This window comes from Falco naumanni, chromosome W (genome assembly GCF_017639655.2).
Source record: "Falco naumanni isolate bFalNau1 chromosome W, bFalNau1.pat, whole genome shotgun sequence".
NCBI lineage: Eukaryota > Metazoa > Chordata > Aves > Falconiformes > Falconidae > Falco > Falco naumanni.
Genome location: NC_054079.1, coordinates 18,812,024 through 18,837,419, shown reverse-complemented (window position 1 = coordinate 18,837,419; position 25,396 = coordinate 18,812,024). Strand labels below are relative to the sequence as shown.

At 47.5% G+C, this 25,396-nt stretch overlaps 1 protein-coding gene across 2 annotated transcripts in view; it reads right to left on the bottom strand.

The window, feature by feature from the left end:
• The window catches only part of LOC121080636 (CBP80/20-dependent translation initiation factor-like), a 154,736-nt gene that overhangs the window by 49,513 nt on the left and 79,827 nt on the right, over window positions 1-25,396 (bottom strand). For both annotated transcript variants that reach the window (XM_040578783.1, XM_040578784.1), the window contains exon 6: window positions 17,717-17,793. In XM_040578783.1, coding sequence (XP_040434717.1) covers window positions 17,717-17,793 — 77 coding nt within the window. The remainder of the gene's footprint in view (window positions 1-17,716; window positions 17,794-25,396) is intronic.

Here is a 25,396-nt window from a genome sequence, read left to right as displayed (position 1 = left end):
CCTGCAGCATCACTTCATACCATCTGTTTCCACTGTTTCTCCCACTGCTGTGATGGACATCCCATTCACAGGACTACCAGACGAGCAGCCAGCCTGCAGGCTGTGCTGCAGGAGCAGAGACAGCGCTGCTGGGCTGAAAGGACATGGCTCAAAGCCCATCGGAGCAGACTCAGCAAAGTGCTGAAGAGCAAACTTAAGTGCTGAAGTCCAACAAAAGTCCTCACATTTTGCAACGCTTGGCTGCACAGGCTGCCTGAGTCAGCTATTTTCTTCTAAGCTTCATGGAAATGAATCTTCAGGAGGAATTTAAGTAGCTGTTTTGCAACACCAGCTTGGGAAAGACATCCCAAGTACAGATGGCATGCAAGATAGCTCCAAAACAGCTCTTTAAAAGCTTTTCTAGGTCTCCCACAAATCATTAGGGATGTCCAGATGGAGGCCCTCGTTGCACAGAGCAGGCAACCAGCTAGGAAGACACACCCCAGACTTCAAGGCTGACTGCCCAGACTGGTGTAGAAATCACTGCAGTGATTTCATGTAGAAATTGCTTGGAAATGGTACTCTTCATAAACGACGTTACTTGGAATTATGTTTTTTTATTCTTAGCGTAAACATGCTTGCAAAAAATTACATGAAAACCATAGGAAAATGCAGTGACAAGGAACTGAATCCAGTTTAGTTGAAATAGTTTAAACTTGAAAGACAACCACAGTACACAGAGTTTCCCAAAAGTCTGCTGAGCACAAACACACAGATCCCAGACTACTGGTAAGAATGTGACTTAAATGAATATACATTCATCTTTTATTACTTTGCAATAAAAGAGCTTATACCTCAGACTCCAGGCCGCTTCCTTTAAAAATACACCAAGGCTGATCAGTTATCCCAAGATCTGATAATCCTCCAAGAGATATAAACTTCAAACCCGTGCCAAGATGCACAGACAGCCCACCACCATCCCTCAAGACACATCCTAAATAGTATATACAAGCCCCCACCTGCTGCCTTTTTGTTCAGCTGTCTTCCTTTAGACCTCTGTGACTCTTTGACCTACAGCATGGAAACATCCTAGGGTTTTTTTTCCATATCCTATTTATACCAGTGCTTTCTAGAGAAGAAATAAATGTCTTTCCTGTAGAAGCTAAGGCAAGATTTGACAGGATCTCCTAACAGCTGTCCAGACATCTGAAATGACCTAAAGTCAATGGCAAGCAGTTACTTCCAACACAGGGATCTGGTAAAGCACCATCCCAAGGAGCAGAGATGCTTGGACCATGCCAGAAGCCTTTATCAAATGCATTAAATTAATTTCTTTTAAAATGATGCAGCAAGCTATAGCATTTAGTGTAAAGCTTTGGGAGCCAGGATTGATCTAGACATTGACTTACTGCAACCCAGTGCTAATCCTAAGCAGTTTCCCAAATGTTTACCTAAGTCTGTTCCACTGTCAAAGGAAGAGTTGTCTCCTCTTGACCCCATTCCTGCCTCCTCTCTCACACTACCCTTAACACTCACATGGATGTACTGAGCTGTGCCAGGGTCCGATCCACTCAAAATTTAATTTCTCCTGGATAAGTTTCCACTCGTCAGTTGGGATGAAAACATGGTGCTGAGGGGGAGGCACAGAGCTGGGTCACCTTCTGCAGCTCCAGTGCCACTTAGCTGCTGGCCCTTGCTGCTTGGGAACTAGCAGCCCCAAATTTAATCAGGAAATTGGGATGATCCATAGCATCTGCACAACGCTGGAAACAGATGGAGCAATGTTGGTTTAAATGAAAGAAAGAAGCCCGTTGTCCACTCGTGCCCCAGAGGCTGTCCTGCTAAATAAAGACATTATTGAAGAAAGCAGATACTCAGCGCCTTCATGCCTGTTAATGACTCCGGCACCTTCCCAACCAATCTAGGGACTCTTTCCCACATATGGTCCCTTGGAGACAGACTGCTGTGGCTTTAGTAGGAATAAGTGGAAACAAAACAGTTAAATCCAAAAATAGAGCATAGTTAACTTTTTTTTTAATAGGGAGATGAAATATCTCTGGGTTATTTACATGCCAGCAGAGATATTAGCTGCATATAATAGATACAATATTTTTAATACTAATATTCTGGGCTGAGACAAGAGCGGGAATGGAAATTATTTCCAGTGCCTTGACTTCTTTATTTTGCAAACATCAGTTGCTAACTGGGGTCAGACAGAAATATTGTTTTTGCAACAAGAGTCCAAACAACTTGAGCTGGCAACTTCTTCACACACTAACCATGCCAGGAGGCTCTGCAGAGCTTCAGCATGCTGCTCCCTCCCAGTCTCTGGGGCCAATATCCCCAGCTTCGGCTTGCTGGGAGAAGGAATGGGTGGTAAACACTTTCTCACAGAGATGGTGGCTACTGGCCATGGCCAGAAACTTGGAGTCACAACCCAAACCACAGGCTGGGTCTCATGGAAAGACCTCATGTGACACAGGGGATGCTATAAAACCTTTTTTTAAACCCATCGAAAGCATCAACCTCTGCTTGCCCTCACCTCTCAGTCCAGCTGCCAGATAACTTGGGAGAACAGCCTGGCAGCAGAAAGCCCTTGGTGCTCATTCCAAGGGATCACCAGCAACAGCACATTTCTATTCAAGGATTAGAAGCAGGAAAATGAAACAAGTTACTTTACTTTATATTCACTCCAGCAACCAGCTGCTGACAACACCTCCATGAACTTGTGCTGGAAAACAAGGTGTAGATGGAGAAATCCGTTTCCAGTACTGAGGAGCCATGCCAGAAACACTCCACCAAAGAGAAAGCCATTTCAATAACAAATCAGTTTCCTAGTGCAGAGGAACCTGCTGCTATATTTCCTTCCCTCAACTCTGGCTGGCTGAAATAGCATCATGTAGACAGTTGTGTTTTGCACTACATGACACTAAAAGCAGCCTGGAAGGACAGCCTCATGGGTGATGGGGTTTGCACGTATGAGGAGCTGGTGGCCACAGGTTCACCACAAGGTCTGTGGTGGTGGAAGGTCCAACCACAGCCCCTTCCCTCCTTTCTGCCATGGTTTCCTCACACGGAAAGAGGGGATGCCGAGAGCACCCCTCCACTAAAAAGTGCTTTGAGGTTGATGGACAACAAAACACCACAATATTCTTTCATCTCTGGCTGTCTTCCCTGAAGAGAACGCTGTCATCACTTCCCCATGACTCTTCCTACAGCCGATTGACCCAACAGTGCCCCGCCCTCACCCACACAATGAGGACTTTCCTGCCAGGTTGGTTAAAAGTCAGTCACACCACAAGCTACTAAAGCAACAGCAATACAACCAAGATGACCAAGGTGTCCCAGGTGGAGGACCACCAAAATGATCAGAGGGATGGGGCATCACTCCTCTGAGGACAGGCTGAGAGAGTTGGGGCTGTCCAGCCTGGAGAAGAGAAGGCTCCAGGGAGACCTTATTGCAGCCTTTCAGCACTTAAAGGGGGCTTAGAAGAAAGATGGTGACAGAGTTTTAGCAGAGCCTGTAGCGATAGGACAAGGGGGAATGGTTTTAAACTCAAAGAGGGGAGATTCAGACTAGATGGAAGAAATGTTTTATGCTGAGGGTGGTGAGGCACTGGCACGGGTTGCCCAGAGAGGTGCCCAATGCCCCATCCCTGGCAACATCCAAGGCCAGGCTGGACGGGGCTCTGAGCAACCTGATCCAGTTGAAGATGTCCCTGCTCATGGCAGGGGGTCAGACTAGATGGCCTTTGAAGATCTACTCTCAACCCAAACCATTTGATGGTTCTATGATTCCAGAACAGGCACTGCTGAATGCTTCTGTTGATGGTCTTGCTTTCAAAATAGCAAAACCTGTTTGAAATGCTGACTCCTGCTTTGCTGGATACAGCTGAAGAGGGAAGGGGCAGCTCTCAACAGGCACTTAGTTTGCAGGCACAGCCACACGAGCACTTCAACTCTCATGACCTGAAAAGAAGGATGGTTCAAAACAAGCAAAAAGAGGCCTTTGCTCACATAATGCACAGCTAAACCTGTGGAGCTATGCTATAGATGTGAGTACCTGGAGTTTACAAGGGTTCAAAAAGCACATTGTCAAAATCATAAAAGGAAGAGTCCATTGGGAGCTACTGGACAGAAAGGTGAGCCAATGTGGTCCTGCACATCCTGAGAGCGTAAATTCCTGGAAAATCATCATTTAGTTTGAAAAGGAACCTTAAGATTGAGTTCTGCTGTTAATAAGAGGAAAGCACCACTGCAAAGCAACATTACACTCATACCCCTGTTCTTGCACTCCTCTTTGTGCCCTTTGCTGGTCACCAAGCCAGGTGGTCTGGTGTGACCCATCACAGCTCTCCTCCTGCTCTTACTGACCTCCCAGGCAGCTCCAGCACACCACTGGCACAACCAATCTCAAATTACAAACTCCTGTCTCTGTGCTGATGCAGGACAGCATGGCAACCATAAGATAAGGTGAGTTACCTCCCAGCTGGGTTAGAGGGATTGCAGCATAAGGCACACCACATGCACAGCCAGCGGCACACGCAGGCAATTACCGCCACCCAGCTCACATGCCGTAATTCATTAAGCTGCAATAACGCAATCACCCTTTTAGGAACAATATTGTCCTCTGGGGACCTGCAGTTCAGAGAATTAATTTAGCGTAATAATTCCCAGCAACGTAGCAGGCAATCAAACCAAAATGATGATCTGTCACTAAATCGCCTGTAACCAACCCCTCAGCTGGTGTCCTGCGACTGCTGGCTCTGCTTGGGCAGGCAGGGCAAGTACCGACTGTTTACTTGGTTTTTTCATGCATATGAACACTTAACCCTTGAGGAACCTGATTGTAAGGGACCAGCACTCCAATAAAGAGTTCTTTACCTTGCTCTCCAGGATGCTCAGCTTCAGCTGGCACAGCTTTCTTAGTCATATGGTTTAGTTTTAGGTAGTCCTGCGAGGAGCAGAGAGTTGGACTTGCTCCTTATAGGATCCTTCCAACTCGAGACATTCTAGGATTCCTTTCTGAGATGCAACTTCAGCGCGGTTGCTCCTGAAAACGTGGCCTGTCCTTCACCACTGGTTCAAAGTTCCTAAATCTGAAGCAGGATAGTGACTATTATTTTAACAGCATCTCTGCTTGGGTGCTTTCAGCTGCCTAGAAGAGGTTTTTTGCAGTGTTACACTCTAAACACTATGATTTAGCTAGATGCTAGTATTGCTACTCATCATTGCAGGCAAGTACACAACCAGTGACTTTTGTCCTTAAAAAGAAAAAAAAAATATTGGTCCCGAGTTTGCTCAGGAGGTTTCCCACAAGCAGCAGCTTTTCACAGCCACCACTACACTGGTTCAACTCCTCTGCACCCTGCTCAGCATGGACAGCCGGTACATCCCCAGCAGGTTTGGGATGTTCCCTCTGCAGCCCTGAAGAGAGTCTCCATGGTGGCTCCAGACCCCCCACCCCAGCTCCCAGGAAGGCATGGAGAAGGCAGGAGCATAAGGAGGAGGATGAAAACCTGACTTCCAGATGCTGCTTCAGGGGTTCAGCCCCATGTGCCATTAAACCCAATTAATTTGACTTGGAAATCCTACCAAGGAGGAAAAGGGCGTTTCAACCTTTTTAATTCATTCCCTTCCTCTCTCTTTCCACTGTTTCAACACCATTTATTGAGCTCAGTAAATGAACTGCAAATCATTTAGCTTGATGCCAGTTTTCAGCAAGTACTCAGTCCATCTGAAACATTCCATTTTGTTCCAGCTAGGAATAGCACTTCGGCACTAAAATAACATCTTGATATTGTTGCTTTCTTTAATAAACATCCTCTTCTCTCACTGCAAAGCCCTCAGTAAATGGCCCTAGAAGAGCAAAAGACATTTCTGTATTGTTTTAAGTTCTCTTCCTTTCTGAAAAACCTCAATTAAAACAGTGAAAAAGTAAACGTGCCACTACTATACTCTGTAATTATGAACTCATTTCTATTCACTCGCCCAGCAGGAGAGGTTTGTCCCGGTGACCTTTGAGAATGGGTTTCTAAGGCTTTTCCAAAGTTTCACAACCTTAAAAACAATGTGTTCATGTCAGCCATAAAACACATTCACCTTCGCCTTCACCCAAAATAACTTGCCATCTTAAAATCCAGGGTGAGGGCCATTCCTGTGACTATTTCTAATTGTGAAAGGAGCCCTAGAGCTGGCCTTGAATAGATCAGCACAGGAGCAGCTCTGGAAATAGTGCAACCCTTCAAGACAGCGTGAAAATTGCATGAATATGGGCTGTCAACTTACTGTAAAAATTTCAATAAATATCTTGCATGGCACACTCCTGAGTGATGGTTGGACTTTTCTTAGTAATCTTTCCAGTACAAAAACTACCCAGCCCAAAGGGGATACATACAAGTGTGATCCCAGCCTCCTGACTTGCAACATGATGCTTGTGGGAACAAGCATGGAGTTTTCTTTTGGTAAAGTCCCATTGAAAAAAACATTTTGCAAGACAAAATGCTGGGACAACTTGGTTATATATGTATGTACCCTGGTTATGTATGTGTGTGTATATATATATTTTTAAGCATAGAGTGAAAGATAAGGAATGTAAATAAGAAGAAAAATAATTTTTTTAAGACATTGAACAGTGGATAGGAAGATGAGGCCTGAGAACTCAGAATCAGATAATAATGAATGCAAAATAGCAGGTTTTCACATAAAGTAATATCATTCTTTAAATGCAAACTAGAAGTTAGCTTTAAAATTCACACATAGGACTACAAGCCACACTACTTGTGCTTCATTCCTGATCCTCCCATGACATACCTAGGCATATACATTTCTTCCCTCTTAACATTTAGGGCCAAATCCAAGGCAGCACATATATATCCGCTATACAGCTTAGGCAGAGCTGAGGATCCTACAGCTCATCAACCAATTCCCAAAACCCCACCCAACCTCAAGGGCTTGCCTCAGCTCACATTTTGTTTGAAATATAAGTGCCAAAAACATCACTGCCACACACATCCTGTGATACCACCAATCCCTCAGACACACCCCCCAGCATAGCCAGGACATACCAAATTTCTCCACTGGGTACCCATCCACCAGCTCCCTCCTGGAAACAACCTTCTAGAAAGCGGCACAAATTGCTAATTGAAGTGAAAACAAGTTAAGAGCTGTAGTAGGAGCTGGCAATGCCTTTAAGGGGCTCAGAGCTAAACCCTTCCACCTGTGATGACATTTCTGTTGACACCTGTTTATGAAAAACCAAGGGAAAAAAAAACGTACTACCCGCTTCACCCAGGCTGCTGAAATGTCAGTGACTGGTGTCACCTCCTGCTCATTAGCAGCACCAAGCCAGCTCAGCTGGTAGACCTCAGCAGGATCTATCTACCCAGCTGATGGGTAAGGGGGGCTCACTCTGGCCAGGCAGCCTCAACAAGGGGTTGAGCTAAATGTGGGTGAGGGACCATCAGCCATGTGCATCTTCCACGTACAGACACAAGCACGTTTTCTTCAGACACCAGAAATACTTACAGCAAGCATAGTCTGAAGCGGAGACTGCTGTCCCTAAAGCTTCTCAAGAAGTGCCAAGATGGCACTCCCTGCGAGTGTGAAAATGTCTCAGTGGAAACCCTTGCCTTCCTTGGTTGGGAAGAGATTTCCTCTCTATGAGACGGGAGAGAATGGGATGCCCGGTCTCAAGTCTTTGTTCTTGCTCAAGAGAGCCCAGAAACAAATCCCTGTCCCAGGGCTTCCTCTGGCATGAGGTGTTTTGGCTCAACTCCTCCCACAGTTCTTTGTTTTTCATACTTCCTTGGTTCTGGTCAACATGGGAAGGCAAAATAAAACAAGGAAACCTGTTCTCATAAGATGCCCAGACTAATTTTTCTTATGTGGGGGCCGTAAAATCTCAGTGAGAAGCTTTCCAGTGCTCTCCAAGCACTTATGATTGCCACCTTTGAGAATTCCCACCTTGTCCCAGGAGAAGGGGAATCCTCCCTCCATGCAGCCCCTGATTATTGTAGGGCTGCTCACAAAGTTCAGCCTTGCACAGGACTTTTACTAGAGTGCCATGGTGGAGCCCCTCAGGCCCTGTTCATACATGCTTAGTGTACAGAACAACTTCCCCCAAGAGCTTACAGCAGCAAGATACATTTAATGCATGGAGAACATAGGCGTGGGGAGGGGGTTACATGGCATCATGCAGAGGGTGGGTTCAATTTGCTTAGTTTTAGGTGTCTGTGATGTCAGAGGCCAAATGTGAGGTGGGAATCTAAACTCCAGCTACAGGGGGTGGAGACTGGGGAGGGAATCACCTGGCAAATGCCTGCTTCATCCTGAGGTGACCCATACTCCAAACTCCACTGACTGCATCCCCTCTGAGCATAACGGGAACTTGGGCACCCAGTTCATACATGGTCAACACAGTTATGGAGACATGCAGTGGGATTCAGATGGTGGTGTCACTGGAGATGCTTTATGGCATCTTGTCTGGCTCCCACTCCATTGTGGTGCAGGTTTCACAAGGCATGGTGGCTGCTAGCTCCTTGCATGGAATTCCCGATATGCTAGGTAAGGGGTCCTCAATCTACGGCCCACGGGCTGGATATGGCCCCCCAGGGTCCTCAATCTGGCCCCCGGTATTTACAGAACACCCCCCCACCCCCACCCCCCGCCGGGGGTTGGGGGGGGAAACCAAGCAGCTGCAGATGACTGCCTGCCACTGCATCCACGCGCCGGCCCCCTGGTTAAAAAGTTTGAGGACCCCTGTGCTAGGGCATCTGGAATAGCACCTGTGATCATGGAGGTGAAGCCCAGAAGCCTCTGAGAAAGGTGAGAACTGAAGTGAGACCTCCCATGTTTCCCCCGTGAGGCCTGGGACACGAGAGTGGTTGCTTTGCTAACCTTCTCACTAGCTATAGAGTCACCATGAGCTCCTGCTCCCCATTCCCAAATGCCCACAAGAACGGGCAGCCTCAGAAAGGGAGTGAGGAGCTGTCAGCATCAACACCTCACTGTCCTCCAGACCAGCCCCTGCTGCCACACAGGAACAAGCTACCTAATAAATACTAAGTTTTTATGAAATCAGGTGTCCCTCCATCACAGCGACACACTGAAGTTCCCCTGGATTTTTTGCTGGAGCAATTATTTTGCTTTCACAAGCATCATAAGACCCTGAGCTTACCCAGCGGGCCGTTACATTTCTATTGAAAGGTTTCATAACCGTAACATGTTTTGCCAGTGGTACATAAAGTCTTTCAATCAGCTGCAGAGATGGAGAAAAACAACCTGCAAAAGCCTCCTGATGCCATAAAGTCTAGTGGCAGCTTGGCAATTCAGGTTAAATTTAGTCTGCAGGACAGGGGTCACCTCAGTTGCCAAGATCATAAAAAAAAAAAAGGGAATAAAAAGTCTTGTGTTGTATAGTTTTTATGTAATGACAAAACAGCTCTCACCAGAGAGGTGGCAACCCTGCAGCTGGGAAACATGCCCAGCTCTCTCCTGCCACTGCCTCCTGGCATTAAAAAAAAGGAACAATGAAAGGAAAGGATTAAATTTGCTTAGATGAGTATCTTTTAACCCCTCTGCACCATGCCTTTAGCTAGGCATACAAGGAGAACAGAGCAGACACAGACAACAGTAATGGATACACATCTCTTGAAGTCCTGCTCACGTTGAGCGTGTCCCGTTGAACTCACAAAGGTTTATCTTCCTCTTTGCATTATTCTCGAGCCCACGCAGCACTCTGATATTTACAGAAGTACATTTTCCCCACACCACATGAAATGCAAAATCCTTTTCGTTGTTGCTAGCATCAGGAAAGGAGCTGTAAATACGGCATCTCCTTTCACGGTGTGCTTTGCCGGCAGGATCGCAGCTGTACCGTCTGCCTCCAGGGGTGACTCACGGCTGGGCATATTTACAATGACACCCTCAAGTGCACAAGGGCTGAGTGCTGATCACAACAGCAGGAACAGGAGCAGCTGGGTAGAAAACCTCTACTCACCCTGCCACAGCTTGAGACATGGGTGACAGGCAAAAACAAACTCCCCAGTGGATGCTAAATACCAGCTGCTCTACCTTACTGCTACTGGTGCTTCACATGGACCGCTCTGCTAATGGGAAGACCCTACACGTGCGGCTCTGGTGATGGTGCTGGGGCAGGCAAATCACGCTTAGATGAGCCAGCCAGGACTGATGCTCGATATAAACTTGGCTAAACCTCAGATGGCTTCTGCAGAGCTATTCTGCACTGGGTTCAGGGCAACCCCTTTTATCAATATAGCTGAGTGGAGAATGAATTGAGAGCAGCCCTGAGGAGATGGACTTGGGGGTGTTAGTGGATGAGAAGCTCAACATGACCCAGCAATGTGTGCTCGCAGCCCAGAAAGCCAGCTGGGTATCCTGGGCTGCATCAAAGGCAGCGTGGCCAGCAGTGCTGCATCCTGCTCTGGGGTCCTCAGCACAGGGAGAACATGGACCTGCCAGAGTGAGTCCAGAGGAGGCCACTAAAATGATCAGAGGTTGGAGCACCCCTGCTGTGAGGACAGGCTGGGAGAGTTGGGGTTGTCCAGCCTGGAGAAGAGAAGGCTCCAGGGAGACCTTACTGCAGCTTTTCAATAACTAAAGGGGGCTTAGAAGAAAGATGGGGACAAACTTTTTAGTAAGGCCTATAGTGATAGGACAAGGGGGTAATGGTTTTAAACTAAAAAAAAGTAGATTTAGATTGGATATTAGGAAGAAATTCTTCCCTGTGAGGGTGGCGAGGCACTGCCACAGGTTGCCCAGAGCAGCTGTGGCTGCCCCATCCCTGGCAGTGCCCAAGGCCAGGCTGGATGGGGCTTGGAGCCACCTGGGCTGGTGGAAGGTGTCCCTGCCCGTGGTAGGGGATGAAACTAGATGATCTTTAGACCCCTTCCAACCCAAACCATTGTATGATTCTATGATTTGATCATCTGTGTCCAGTAGGTACCAGGGCTGGGATTACTGCACAGGGGTAGTGTTGGACTATACAGTCCCATGCCATTCACTGAGCCCAGAGGCAGCAAGGGGTCTTAATGGAGCCAGACCACCTCCAGACCTCAGCTCCAAGAGGTCCCTCTCGACGAGAAGCTGCAGTGCTGCTCTGCAGCTCCACCTGTGGCTGAGTCACCCCCAGACAGATGCCCACGGGTCATCAGAAGGTAGGTGGCTTTTTGATCATTCAGCAACTGCTCCTTCAACCGGCAGCCTGGTGCAGGCTTTGTTCTCAACAACCTCCCAGCATCATGACCCCTGGCAGAACCTTCTCCTCGACACCTGGAAGGAAGGGCAGTGGGGCCAGGCGATGCCAGCATGTCTGGCCAGCACAGCTCTGTGGGTCAAAGGGGCTCCTGCTTGACTCTTTCTGATACCATCTCTGCCCTGCTCCATCACCACTTGGCCCAAAGAGCAGCGGATGGACAAACCGGGTCCCAACAACACCAGGTCTTCATATGGACCTACCCAATAGCCTCATGAGAGGGTATGGGAGTAACTACAAACACAGGAAGGAAGGACCTTGTGCCGCTGCAACCCCTTGCAGTTCCCTACATCTGTTACTCCCTTGGTGGCAATCAAGGCAGACACTCCTCTGACTTCCAGTCTTAATTAAATGGCCAGTTTTATCTGCTTGCTGCTCACAGTGGCGTGTTTCTTCAGCAGAAATAGCCCCTCTCCCCCTGCACTGTTTACTCCTGGGTACCTCAAGAGCATCTGTATCCACTCCCAGCCTCTGCCAGGCAAGGCTGAACCAGCCAACATGTGCAAACCAGCATTTCCTTCTCTGGGCTTTCAAGTTTATTTTATCCTTCACTTCCCTGGGTGACCCTGGATCCTCGTATTAACAAACAGGAAAAAAAAAAAAAGAGAAAGAAAAAGCAGAAAACTTTTGCTTTATGTCTCACCTCATCTCATCTCATCTCAAATCTCCCTTGCTAATGGCTCCATCTCACTGCAACTCCCACCTTGACCCCATACCTTCTCCCTGAATGAGGAGATCTTGCCCTTGAAGGAGCAAGCTGGGCAAAGCTGATTCCTGGGATGTTTTATGACAGGGTAAAGTGGTAGAGTGCCCTTTATGGTGTTCTGAAAGGAAATTGTACAGGAACAATGTCCCGAGCAGCGTGCCTATTGAAAACCCTTCACAAAAGGAGTTTGCCACAAGAGGAAAAGCAGCTTAATCAGTTGAACTAATCACTGTAGGTGGTTGAGTGTCCCTGAGGGTCTGTAAAATCAAATATAATGGGAAAAGAAATATATCACAGCTTGCCTACGCTCCTTGGTGGAGCTGCTGTCGGATCTGGGACGTTCCCTGCCTGGCCCCGAGCCCGCCATGACCATCCTTTGGGCCATCCCTATGCAAGACCACACTCGCCTCTTGTGCGAGACCCCAGCTGGGGCCACGTGGATGGGCTGGGATGAGCCCCAGGAGGTCTCTCAAGAACATGGATTCTGGCTGGGGAGTCAGGACAGGGGTGCCTGCCCCCGTGCACTCACCCAGCTACGTTTCCAGTGTGGGCGCAGGCAGGAGGGCTCAGCGGTGCTTACACAATCCTCCTGCTTCAGGAAGAGGAAACCGTCCCTGACAGCCACCCGGGGCTCTCCAGGGAAGGAGGATATTTCTGCCTCCCTAGCTCTGAATCTAATTAAAACCAGAAAACAACACACACACACATAAAAGTCAGACTTTTTTCCTGATCATTTAAGTGTAAAGCCAAGCTAGTGGTAGGAAGCAAATTGGGACAACACAAGAGAAAACTTGGGGACATTTCTGTAATCCTGTTGTCAAAAGCCATAAGTATTTGAGGCATGCTCAAGGGAGACGGGGAAAGCACGTGAGTCTCTTTGCTCCCACCCCTTCTCTCCATGTATGAGCCAGGAGGACCTACACAGTCTTCTGCTCACGCCCCTTATCCCCACGTAAGGGCTTTATAAAGGATGGATTTCCCAGGCGCAGAAACACCCCTCTGAAACCCCCATGCAACAGGAGGAAGAGATGACATGAAGCTCAGCCACAGCTAAGGGTGATGGTCCTTCACCTGAGGCTGGCTGTGGTCCCCAACAGCCCTGGCTGGGACAGACAGCGCAACCCCTTGTGACTCTGGTCACCCCAAAGCCTGGAGATACACCAGCCACACACGGAGGAAACACAAGGGATGCACACCTTTTCTGTTGAAGAGAGGAATTCAGATGCCTTTGGGAAAGAGGAGATTGATTAACTCTTTGGCTTTTACTCCATCCTCTCCAAGACATGGGGCTGCATTTCCCTCTGCCATCCTCTCCTGTCCTTGCCCATAGACTGACCACCAAAAGCCCCATGAGATACCAGCCAGGATCTAGGCAAACTTGAGGATTCCCTTTTGGTAAGGTATTCAGCCTAGTTTGACTTTGGAATCCAACGACATGTGATTAAATCAATGTGATTACAATGGCACAAACTTTTTAAGACTTCTCCAGAAACCTTTTCCCAGTCCTCAGCAAAACTGTCCCCTTCCTTAGGTGACACAGAACAATTTCAGTACTCTGTTAACCAGAAGACCAAGAAGTAGGTACAAACTTGCCTGTCTTAATCCACTGCAACTCCATATATTCCTTGTAAATCTTATCTAGACTGGACAACATTTCTTATCACTGCTACAAGGCGGGTGCAAGCCTCTGTGCATGCATTTCTGGGCTACGGGGTTTGGCCAACCAGACCCTCCATCCCAAAACACATCATACCAGGATGCCATGAGAACTGCAAAAACCCTGTGCAGCACCAAGCTGACTTGCATTGCTTCGATAGATACTTAAGAGATGGTGTTTTCAAGAACTTCTTGAAAAACAAGGGGCTAAACTCTGAGCCCACCTGCCCAAGAAGACCACATCCCAGCACAGATTGTACTCCACTAGCAGAGAGGCATTGAATTAAGAAGGACTGGAGCAGAGGACTTGAACAATGGGTCTTTTATGCCCCATATCCCAGAGTATTTTTTTCTCTCAAATTCTTGCAGAAGAGAAGGGCAGGAGAGGTCCTGCCACTGCCATGGGAAGGTTCCTTCTTCCCTAGAGGTGGTTGCCTATTGAAAGTCAAACCAAGTTGCCTTGGGCAATATCTAGGTAGGGTGGGTCTTGTGTGGCAGCAAACAGTAGATTAGTGTTTGGGACAACAAAACCCTCATTGGTGTTCAACACTTGCTCACATGGACATCTATGAAAAAACTTGCCTCTGCTGCTCTCTTTCAATGATCCCATCAAGTCGTGATGCCCTCCATCACCCTCATCAGGAGGCAGCAGTTACACCTTGTGTGTCTAAACCAACAGAGAAAACATCCGGTGCAGGATTTCCCCAGGTGAAGTGGGGAGGGTGAGACCTTTCCCTGCTCTCCTGCCCTGATTAGAAGCTCTTTGCAGACCTCACCACCTCCTGTAGGCTTTTAAAACACCTTGTGCAATGAAACCCTCCACCAAATGTGGCTCTGATGTTGATTGCTGCTATCAAAAATGTGTCCAACAGACCCACAAATGGTCCTTAACTGGGAAAGTCACAGCCTGTTTAATGACCCCTCTAATTCGCTCTTTGTATCTGTCTTATGCAACAAATGAAGCATGCATCCCATGGAAAAATGACTCATGGGAAGTAAAACCGTATCATATACACCAGGGGACAGCTATGTCTGCATGCCCATAGGGTTGCTTCTCCCCAAGGGAGTGAAAGGTGTGCAACAGAGACCTCAGGGTAGGTGAGCTGCACTCCTCCGCAACAAAGTGACAGCATTTCCAGAGGAAAGGTGATAGGAAGGAAGCAGGAACAGGTGCTATTTATAGCATGGCCAGACAGCACATCGTTGTTTTGCATGAGAAACAAAAGGTGCTTTGTTAGCCCAAGAAGTGGCTCCTTCTGAATGTCACCCCCAGGGAGGAGAGAGGAGCCTGCACGTACTTTGGGGGGAACGGGTATAATTTATAAGAACAGCTGGAAAAAAAATAGGCAGATTTCTGTGTACCAATGTACTTTATCAGCTCTTTTACAATAGCTGTGTTATACAAAGTGCCGGCCAGCCTGAAGGTCAGCTACAGCCAGGCAAGGCCAGCTGGACCATGTATCATGTACAGGTCAGCATGGGGGCTGACTCCTTGAGCTCCACTTGCGAGCAGGGATCGCTGCACATGGCAGGAGGATGCACACCATGGTCACCTGGGACGTGTCATCCTCAGATGAGGCTGGTCCTGGGCATGGAGAGCTGCTGTACCTCGTACAGGCATTGCTCGTGTGGTGCTGCTTGGTGCCAAGTGCTCATCACCTTCAGGAGAAGGGGGAAAGCTGCCCGATGAAAACCAGACTCAACTGTGCCAAGACTTTGGGGTCACACCTGCTTCTAACCAACAGAGCAGGACAACCTCTTTTCTTCTTGCAAATCCATTGCATGTCAACCCTGCTCCCACCCTTGGCTGCTACCAGCCCCTTTCTAAAACTAGCTCTTCTACCCTTGTGTCCAGGCATCCAGAGCTGCTTCCTCACTCCACTCTCAACCCACACACCACCAAACAGCCCTGCTCAGCCTCTCCCAAGCCTTGCTGCCTCTGATGTCCACAGTCTTGCAATGTTGACTCTCTGTATCCAGATGAGGTTTAAAACAAAAAGCCTGTAACTCCCAACTGCTTTGCTGGCCACAAAATCTCATCCTGAGGGATGTTTCTATCACCTGTGTGGCTCCACCAGCTCTGAAATGAAGCTTTTCTCCCCTAGAATGATGCCTGGGACATTAAGATAACAGCACTGCAATAAACTGTGAACAGCTTCGTAACCTGTTTGTGCTCCAATACAGTCTGAAGTTTTTTTCCTATTCCCTTTCTTCCCCATATTTCTACCATGCTTTTCTCATAAATTAAGTATTCTGAGACCTCACTTACTGCTAGAAATCGATTTTAAGCAGTCAGTGCTCTCTGGGGGCATCTTAAGCGGCACCAGAAGGACTAAAACCACCTTCCTAGTCCCAAACGCACCACAGGGACAAGGGGACCCTGAAACCCCCCAGCATCAAACCATATGGTGCAGGGAAAAGGGGGGTGCTGAGGTTTCCAGCTGAAGTCTAGGGGATGGAACCATGCCTTTTCTGCTTAAACTATTATTTAAGAGACTGTTGTTTTACTCCAACTCCCTCTACCCAGACTTCTTAGCTTTTTGCAATTAAAATGAATGTTTTTTCTGTCTAAGCTTTGATGCAACCATGGATGTCCACAGAGGACTTGGGCAGGACTACATACCTTCTGCTCTTTCCATTTTATTTCATTCATGACTGCTTAGATCTGAAATGGCCCCATGTCTCCTCCTGTGTGATGCTGTATCAATTGGGTTTTAAGGCTTCTGTCTCTCCTCCTGGGATATTATCCTAGCGCTACCTGGTCTGGGCTGTATCTCACCCCTCTATCTCCCAACCCCAGCCCAAGGCAGTTTCTTTTGCTATCTCTCCTTGCCACCTGTGCAGGAGGCAGGGATGCCCTGGGGGGCTGAATGCTTCTGTCTGCTGATGGTTTATCTAAAGGGATCAGAAAGGAAAAGAAACAGAAACACAACCCAGCTGAAACAAGACCTTTGGGGGCTTTTCCCCCTTAAATCACAAGCCTAAATTGCCTCTTAAATTGCATACAGGAAAAAAGGAGGGAGCCCCAAAGAGGTGAGAAAATGGAGTTTGCTGCTGCTGAACTGCTCTGCCTACAAAAGAACATTTCTATGACACCTGAGCAAACTCTTTTCAGCTGTTTTTTGGTCTCTTGGTAAAATTTGGGAAAACTGAACCACACACAGACTTAATTGCATCATGGCTGTTCATGAGTCAAGAAGTGATGGGGAGATTTGAGGATACACTCCAACTACTACAGGTGTCTGTAGGACCTCCCCAGAAATCCCCCTGTGAGGCATCACAGCTCAGACACAGATTTCAACTCATTCTAGGAGAAAACATTGGCCACTTTTCCTCCTGTTCAATCACATTAACCTTGCAAACTCCTGGTTTTAGAAATGCTTTACTGCCCCAGTTGATTCAGCCGCAGTAGAACACGTCAGCAGAAATAAAGCTGTATGTACAACTAACTCCCTTATTGCGCACTTATTTTCACATTTAAACACAGTCACAATTCCTATCAAGGACCCTAGGTGCCCTCATATAATTAAATATGCAATTTACACAATTAAATATCCAACTGACCCAATTAAATTTACTCAATGGATTGAAATCACCAGTGCCACAGGAATGCAGCTGCCTATTCCGCACATCCCCTCCTTCATGCAGACAGGCATCCAAGGCTCACTGCAAACCCCTCTCAACTGGTATGATTGCAGGTGACCCTGAAAATCAGCAGATTTTGCTTTCCAACAGAAAGAGAGGAAGCAAGTCGCAAGGACTCAAAGCTTTTGCAGATAATACGTTGCCAGCTGCCTCTTCTAATACAAATTGGGGGATCTGGCTATGCTGGAATAAGCGTAAGGGGAAGAGGAGGTCCTTAAGATACTCCTGGAGCCATACAGGACATATCCTGGATTTAAAAGACAAACCAGGGGGATGGACACACTCTGCATTTTCAGGACATTAGAGCTCAAATAAAAGTTTATACATTAACCCAACGGTGGCAGCTGCTAAACAGCAGTATTGTCCAAAGACACTCCCTGACACAGTGTGGGAAAATGTGCAACGACAGAAGAAAAAATAAATAAAAAAAACAACATTAAAGAGATTTCACCTACCTCCGGTCATTTCTCCTCCTTCTGAACAGCTTTTTGGTGTGTGCGATTTCAGCTTCATGAGGCAATGGATGGTAACCCTGTAAAACAGAGAGAAAAGCAGCGATCAGCTTCAAGATACAGGAGGCATCAGTACGGAAGGGGTCACAGTGAGACAGAGCCGTACACCCGACATGAGCATGATAAAAGAAACAGTTCCTATCCAAACATCCTTACAATATCTCAGACCCTATCGAAGCAGGTCTGGAAATCCACAGACTTCTTGTATCCCCTCAGGGCCATTGCAATGAGCAGGGAATGAAGTTATCTGCAATTTCTATATGGGAGAAACCACATAGGGCAAATAACCGGACCACGTGTGGATAGATCCCAATGTATAGCATCTACAGGGAATTCACCCACTTCACGCATGACACTGGTGCACCTAAACCAGCCACTTTCACTGGGTCATTTCCTTAGTATTTATATATTTATTTAAAACCTAGCCGTAAAAATGTCTGTAAAGGGATGATGCTCAGCACTGTTTTAAGGATACTGGAGTAAGCCACCACAAGCCACAGCTGGCAGGTCCGCTGGGGCTGTGCCCCCATGCCATTGGCAAGTCAACAACCATATCATGGGCACCTCACTGATCCTGCCCACTGCGAGCCAGTCAACCCCTGCCACCCCTGCGGAAGGGATGGGTGGCATACACCTTACTGGGAACCACTGGGATGACAAGGATGCTCAGTGATTTGCCCTAGCCAAGCCAGTGGAAAATCTCCATGTAAATCAAGCTGCTATCTTGTCCTGTCTCCACTGGAGGTGCCAACTCTCTCACTTGTATCTCTATCTGATAAGAGGGATGCTGTATTTACCATCCTACTGTGGGCATCCTGAGGCTTTGTTAATGTCAGCAAAGTGCTCTGAGGTTCCTGGATGAAAGGCACTATGTAAGGGCAAAGTATTATTTATTTTCCAGGGGGCACAGAGCTGTCATAAACATAATGAATTTTATTTATGCAGTATTGTACCTCCCCGGCTAGCAATAAAAGCCCCGTAAAAGTCACTCCTTTTATTTCCATTGCAATCTATCTTAGCCTCAGAGCTCCAGACACTGCTGGTGAATCACTACGTGCGAGGGGCCACGAGGGAGCAGCCTGGGCCAGGGCAAGGGCTGGGTGGGAATGTGCCTCATTAAGCAGCAGCTTTGCTACATTGGCATGACAACATAACACACCAACTTCAAAAAAACCAGTCCCTCTCTCTGTGCATGAAAAGCCTTAAAAATGACAGTTAATTTTAGTAGCAGTTACTGAGATATTATTTTGAGTTCCTCTGGTGGAAGAGGTAATGGAGGAGAAAGGTTGCTGAGGATAGTAATGAATTTAGGCTTGCAGACTGGAGAAAGCATCCCCAATTCCAAGACCAACAGGGTTTATTGTGACCATCCATCCCCAGCCATCTGCAGAGAGCCCGGACTAACTGCCACTGCAGCAACTCTGCAGCTCCCATGGCAGCTGGAGCCCTCCAGTTGGGAGACCTTTGCTCTTGGAGACTTCAAGCAATGAACTCATCAAGCCCTTGGGGAAGTCCTGCTGCTGGCTTGCATGTCCCCATTTGACCTTTGTTTTGGCTGCAGTCTTGAAGTGTGCTTCCTGAGAAGGTAGTTTCCCTTTTAACTTTCTTCTTCACTTTTAACTCTTCCAGAGAAAATTGGATACGCTGCAATCATACGGTGTAGCACAGGCATTAGAAAGCACGTTCAAGAGTAATACCCAGTCTCAGTGAGCAAATGATCTTTTTCTCCCACTGAAACACCCTTAACACCCAGAAGTGCCACATCAGCCACAGCATCCTATGTGATCCTGTATAGCAATGGTACAGGGGCCATCATTACATGAAGCTGCCTTAGCCTTCTTGCACATCTGCTCATCCAGCCAGGATCTGCTCATCTATGTGCGTTGTCCTGATGTTCTGTGGGCCTCCGCTCACATCCCTGCATCCAGCACCAGAAAAAACTCTCCTCATGCTCCCTAGATCTCACCTCACCGCTCACACAGAGCCCATCTTTGACTAATAAGAGGTAGTTTGGGAGTAGGGAAAGGTGGCAACTTGCTCTCCTGGGGCTATGGTTAAATTATCACCAGGTCTGACCTGGGCTCCTGCAGCCAAACACCTCATGGTTAGTTCTGTGTGGCATCTTTGATGTCTAATAGCTTAGAATCATACTGAACCTTCTTCATTGCTGAGGGCTGTGGTTTGAGTCTTCCTCATTGCTTATGTTCCCAATCACTTATCTTCACGGAATGCATAGGAGGAGCTTAATATCTCTAAGATCTCTGTTCCTCTGAAAATTTGCTTGAAGTTGGCCAATGGGTACCAAATCGAGTGAGAAAAGGAAGGGAGGGAGCAGACACACACAGCCCAATCACATCAGCCATGCTAGTTTAGGAAATCAGGCTAAAAATAGTACAATACTCAGTGAAGCCATTTCCAAATGTTGAGCTACCACAGCAGGCTAAAGCTTGGGGTATTTTTAAGAATTTAAGCTGCTTTGCAGGCACATGTGCAAATACAACTACCCTGATGTTGTAGCTCATGACATGTCCAAAACTCAGCGCAGCACCTGAGGGACCATCAGCACTCAGACTCTCATAGAGAGGAAGGCAAAATGGCAGTTTATTGAAAGACACAGGCACTTATATACTAGTAGCAGAACCAGCCCTTCGTGGGTGGTTTTCTACTTAGTTCCTATGTTTCCGTCATAACACGTGATCTTCCGCATCGCCACATCCCTATGCTACTACACCCTGAAAAAATGAAACTATCTGTGCAGACAACAAGGACCTAAAGCACTGATTTCCTCAATGCGAAGCCTTCATTAAAGTCTCAGGAGCTGCCTTTCTGCTCTTTCCAACTAGAAACCATATGTACGGTGGTGCATTGCTGCAGGACCTCCTTGCAGAGCATCTCTGTGCTTCCTCAGACCTCTTCCCACCACCAGCAGACAGCACAGGGGTGAGAGATGGATTAATGACATGGGAATAAGGCTCCTAATCCAAGGAGTACTCCTGGACGCTGCCCATGTCTGAACAAAGGAGAACTTCATGCCTCCATTAGGAAAACCAAGCATCTCACTTCTCCAGCTGAGCAGTTGCCTTCCCTAGTCCTAGTCATGAGACAATGTTTTGGAAAAAAACAGTCACTGATCCCTATTCCAGTCTATTTTGGTGCTTAAACAGAGCTAAATTTGGAAGGGAGAAAAATTGACTTCTTTTGTGCAGCAGGCTGATGTAAAAGGAAGTATCAGCAACTTTCAAGAAGGGTGGAGTGGCTGCAAGACGACCGAGGGTGCTGGGTGGGGACAGACCAGAGCCCCAAGGGCACAGTGAGCGCCTTGATGACGTGGCTCTTGGGCTTGTCTGAAGGCTGCTCCCCACCATGGGTCATGCAGGACAGTAGTGGAAGTGCCTTCAGTAGAGCTGGCTTGCTGAGGACAACATGGATCTGAAACACAGCTCTTCCATCTTTCAGCGGACACACTATAGGAAGCTGAAATTCCTGAGCAAAACCGAAGGGAAATGTCTTTCAAGGCTGAAGACCACCTTCTGCTCTGCAATGGGTCTACAAGAAGACCTATACAAGAGGGATGTTTTTTGCTCCTGCCAGGGCCAGAAGATACCATCAAGCTCAGATGCTCATGGTTTTCATAGGCAGGTTTGCAACTTCTCAGTGGTCAGCAAAATCACATTTGACCTCTCTCCCACATTGGTTTTATTTTGCAATTTATTCACAGGTGGCTGGAGGAGAACATAACAAACCAACGTTTCAGTGCTGCTGAACCTGGAAGTAAGGGGTGTTGGAAAAGGAAAGAACAAGGAGCCCATGGTCTCAGGAAGAATCACTAATAGGGGTCATTTTCAATTTTGGAGTTACATACTCTGCAGTTTACATGATGGGAAGCTTGGAGCAGAACCTGAGACGCCCATGGGACTTCTAACACATGTACATGTAAGTCAAGTTTAAATCATAAACATGCACACTCTAACAAGAAAGGCCAACAGCTCTGGCAAAGAAGGGGTGCTCAGGACTGGTCTGCTCTCCAGGCCAGTCCCCTAGAGAGCAGCTATGCTGTGATGTGTGTATTCATTTTTAGATGTTTCAGGGAAAGCAGCTCTTGGAGAAGGGAAGGTGATGTCTGGCAAGCTTAGGTGACTGTCATATGGACAGCCAGCATATACCAAGGGAAATCTGTCATCTACTGAAGATGCTGCAAACAGACAGAGGGAGGGGAGCAGGTCTGATGCCCACGTGCACTCCTCTTCTAACGAAGGTATCTGCCCAACCCTCAACCCCATCCACCTGCCTGTGGGAATCCAGAAAGCCAGCAGCTGCCTCTCCACTGCCCCAGACCCATTTACATCAAAGTTTAATGAAAGAACAAAGAAAAAGCTTTCAAGATCTTGTTGGCAATCTGCAGCAATGCAAGACCCTCCACCTCTCCCCACAAGAGATACCTGCCCCTTCCCAGCAATGTCCCTCTCCTGAGCCACCCCACATCTCAGCCCAGTAACCTGCAGGCTTCTGGCCGGGGAGGGACATGAAGAAGAGGGGCAGGACCAGAGGAGGGAAGTGTTGGTTTTTGAGCTACCCTGCTAGGAGCCGAAGCTTTGCTATCCTTTTTCTCATGCCTCCTCTGCAGCAGCATCAGCTGAAGAAGTTGGAGGACAGCACCAGCTTTGCCTTTTACTGGTGATGATAAATCACACGGCAAATCACCAGGAGATGAGCAGAAACAAGGCAGAGGTTTTTGCTGCTGGTGGTCCTTCTGTGACCACCCTTAGGCAGCAAATCCCAGGGACTCCTTGGGCATCTGACAACTGCCTTATGAAAGGGATGGTCCTAGTTGGGACCAGCCAGCACCCTCCCTCCTTCTCCTCTACCTCTGCACTTCTCAAGTGCAAATGTTGTCTGGGGTGGCCAAATTCATGGGTCTTCCTCAAAGACTCTAGGGGCTATGAGAGTTCATATGGGAGCTAATGGGGTTCATTGCTTCATCCCCATGGTCTTCATGTGTAATGCAGCCTGACTTTCTGATGTGAAACCTCATCCCACTAAGTGACTGCCTTCACTCATATCCATTCATTCAGCCTCTTCCATAGATGTTCCCAAGCAGCAGAAACACTCCCAGCCCATGACAGTCAAGCAGGTGAAGATGCCTGAATAGGACGCATCAACACTGAAACCCTGTGAGTGAACAAAAGGTTGAGAAAAGCAACTGGACTGATGGGAAAAAAAACAATGCTGGGGTGATGAGAGAAGGAAAAGAAATGATCCATATCACAGGATCAGTCCGCATGAGCTTCATCTCAAGAGCCTTTTGTGCCCTCAAGAAACATCTCCACCCTTGCTTATCTTAAACAAATGGTTGCAGAAGGCCTGAACAAAACAAACAGGTTATTAGCCCTGCGGTAGGTGCCAGGAGCTTCGCTCGGTTTTATTGCACACAAAGGTCAGGGTGGGATTTCTTTTCTGGGAAGGTGGGAAGGGTGAGGTGGGGCAGCCTTGAAGATCTGCCTGCACAAAGGCAACAACAGAAATACCAAGGTTGGAGGGAACATAAAAAAATAAATATACTGTGGTTCCAGTATGCAGAAACCAACCCAGTGACTTGTGACACCCCATTTCATCTGCCTATAGAATGGATTATCTGTAGCAGGCAAGTCTGGGACAGCGCAGAGCTGCAGATATATTCAACTTTTATTGTGCTGGTCCCACACTCATGGTGCCGAAGGGGTCCATACTCAGTACAACCAACCCAGCCATCCAATTACACATGAAAAACATGGCAAAGGCATCGCTACCTTCCCACTAGCATCATCCCCATCTCCTCTACCCACCATTTATCAACACACGTTAAGTCCTGTGGGCACTTCCAGCAGAGCCATCTCCTTCGAGGCCACTTGCTGTTGCCCCTTCCCCTTCCAGAAACTCCCACAGCACTGGTCTGCAACTCACTCTCTTCTCTTACACAAGGGGAATTTTTTACCTCTTGAAAGGAGAGGGCTGAGGCATTAACCAAAGCCTTGACCTGCTTTGGAAGCCATGGAAGAATACCGAACAATGTCAGGAAGCTGCCTGGAAATAATTTCCTCTCTTAAAATTTAAGTGATAAATCTGTTCCTTTAAATTGCAAGCTATTCATTTTTCCTGGAAGGTCCTTATAATAATAGTTGCTTTTGAATAAGGAATTAGTTGGTGCTCAACATCAATGGAATAGAAAGTGCAACAATTTTACAAAATACTTGTCACCTAAGGTAAAAGGCAGGTAAATCCTCACAGCACTTCGTGGTTGCAGCTCTCCCATCACTCCTCACCCACATGGCACCCTCCCATCACAGCACACATGGGTCCTGGCAACCTCCAAGGATGCTTCAACCTCAATCACTGGAGCCAGGGGCAAATTAAACTATAGGGTTGGCAAAGTGGATTTAGTTTCCAGCCACCCAGCAGCTAGAAATGGAGCAAAACTCCTCCAGCTTTGCCACCACTGATGTGGCAAGTCCCATGGCAGAGGATGGATGCTCTATGGGACCTTGACAGTAGCACGTGCTTCCCCGATGAATCATGGCACGGCGCGACATGCCTCAAAGAGGAGGCATAGGAAGTTGTTTCTTGGGAGATGTCCCAGTTTGGAGGATTTCTTGATGAACTGCATCTTTGGGGAGCACACCATGAATCACACATCGCCAGCAAAGACGGAATGCGCAGCTGCAGCATGCATGCCTTGGTGATGAGCACTTTGGAGGTGACTTTCTCCAAAAAAAAAGGTGGGAGCAGAGAGGAGTGATGGCCGTGATGGTGATCAGTGGTGATCAGGACTGTCACAGCTAAACACCACTCTTTATTTTCCACTAAAAACACTGGCACTATTTCCTATAGGGCTCTGCCTTCCCACGTTGCCCCAGGGACGCAACCTCCAGGAATGCCACTTGCTGAGCATCACTGCTGGTCTACACGACCCCACTTGTGACTCGAAGAACTATCATTTAGACCCTTACAGAAAGCAGACACCCAGCTAGAGGGAAGACATCATTTAAAATGGCATTAAATACTTGACAGCAGCTAAGCTGTCCCACTACACCCCTCTGCAGCCGGCTCTGGGATGGAACAAAAGACACACAGAATGGCAGAACAACCCAGTGTGAAACTCCCCATGCGGGGTGCAGGATGCAAATGCAATTAAGGCGTTAGAATAATCAGGCAAAGCATCCCAAGTGAAATGTACCAAGTGAACCTTCCTCAATGCCTTCTGCTAATTACTGACAGTGAGTTTTCCAGGGTCTATTTTTAACTCTTGGTCCCTAAGCTCTTGAATTATACATAATACAACTAAAATCCAGGACAGTCTCCTAGGAAGAATTGCCTCTGCAAACACACACGTGCACATCAGTGCAACCAGGACAGGCAGGAAGAAAAGCTCAGCTGTTGTCACCAAGCCCTGGCTAAGCTGCCGAGATGGGGACAGGCTGGAAACGCTGCTGCATTGAAACAGGGTGCTCCAGACACACCGACACGGACATGTGGTGCCATAGGAAGAATATAAATAACAGACAAAAGAAATCCCCTTTTGTTACAAGAATCTGCAAATCCAAAATCAGTTACGAGCTGACTTAGGAAACGGAGTTTTTTCCCATGTTA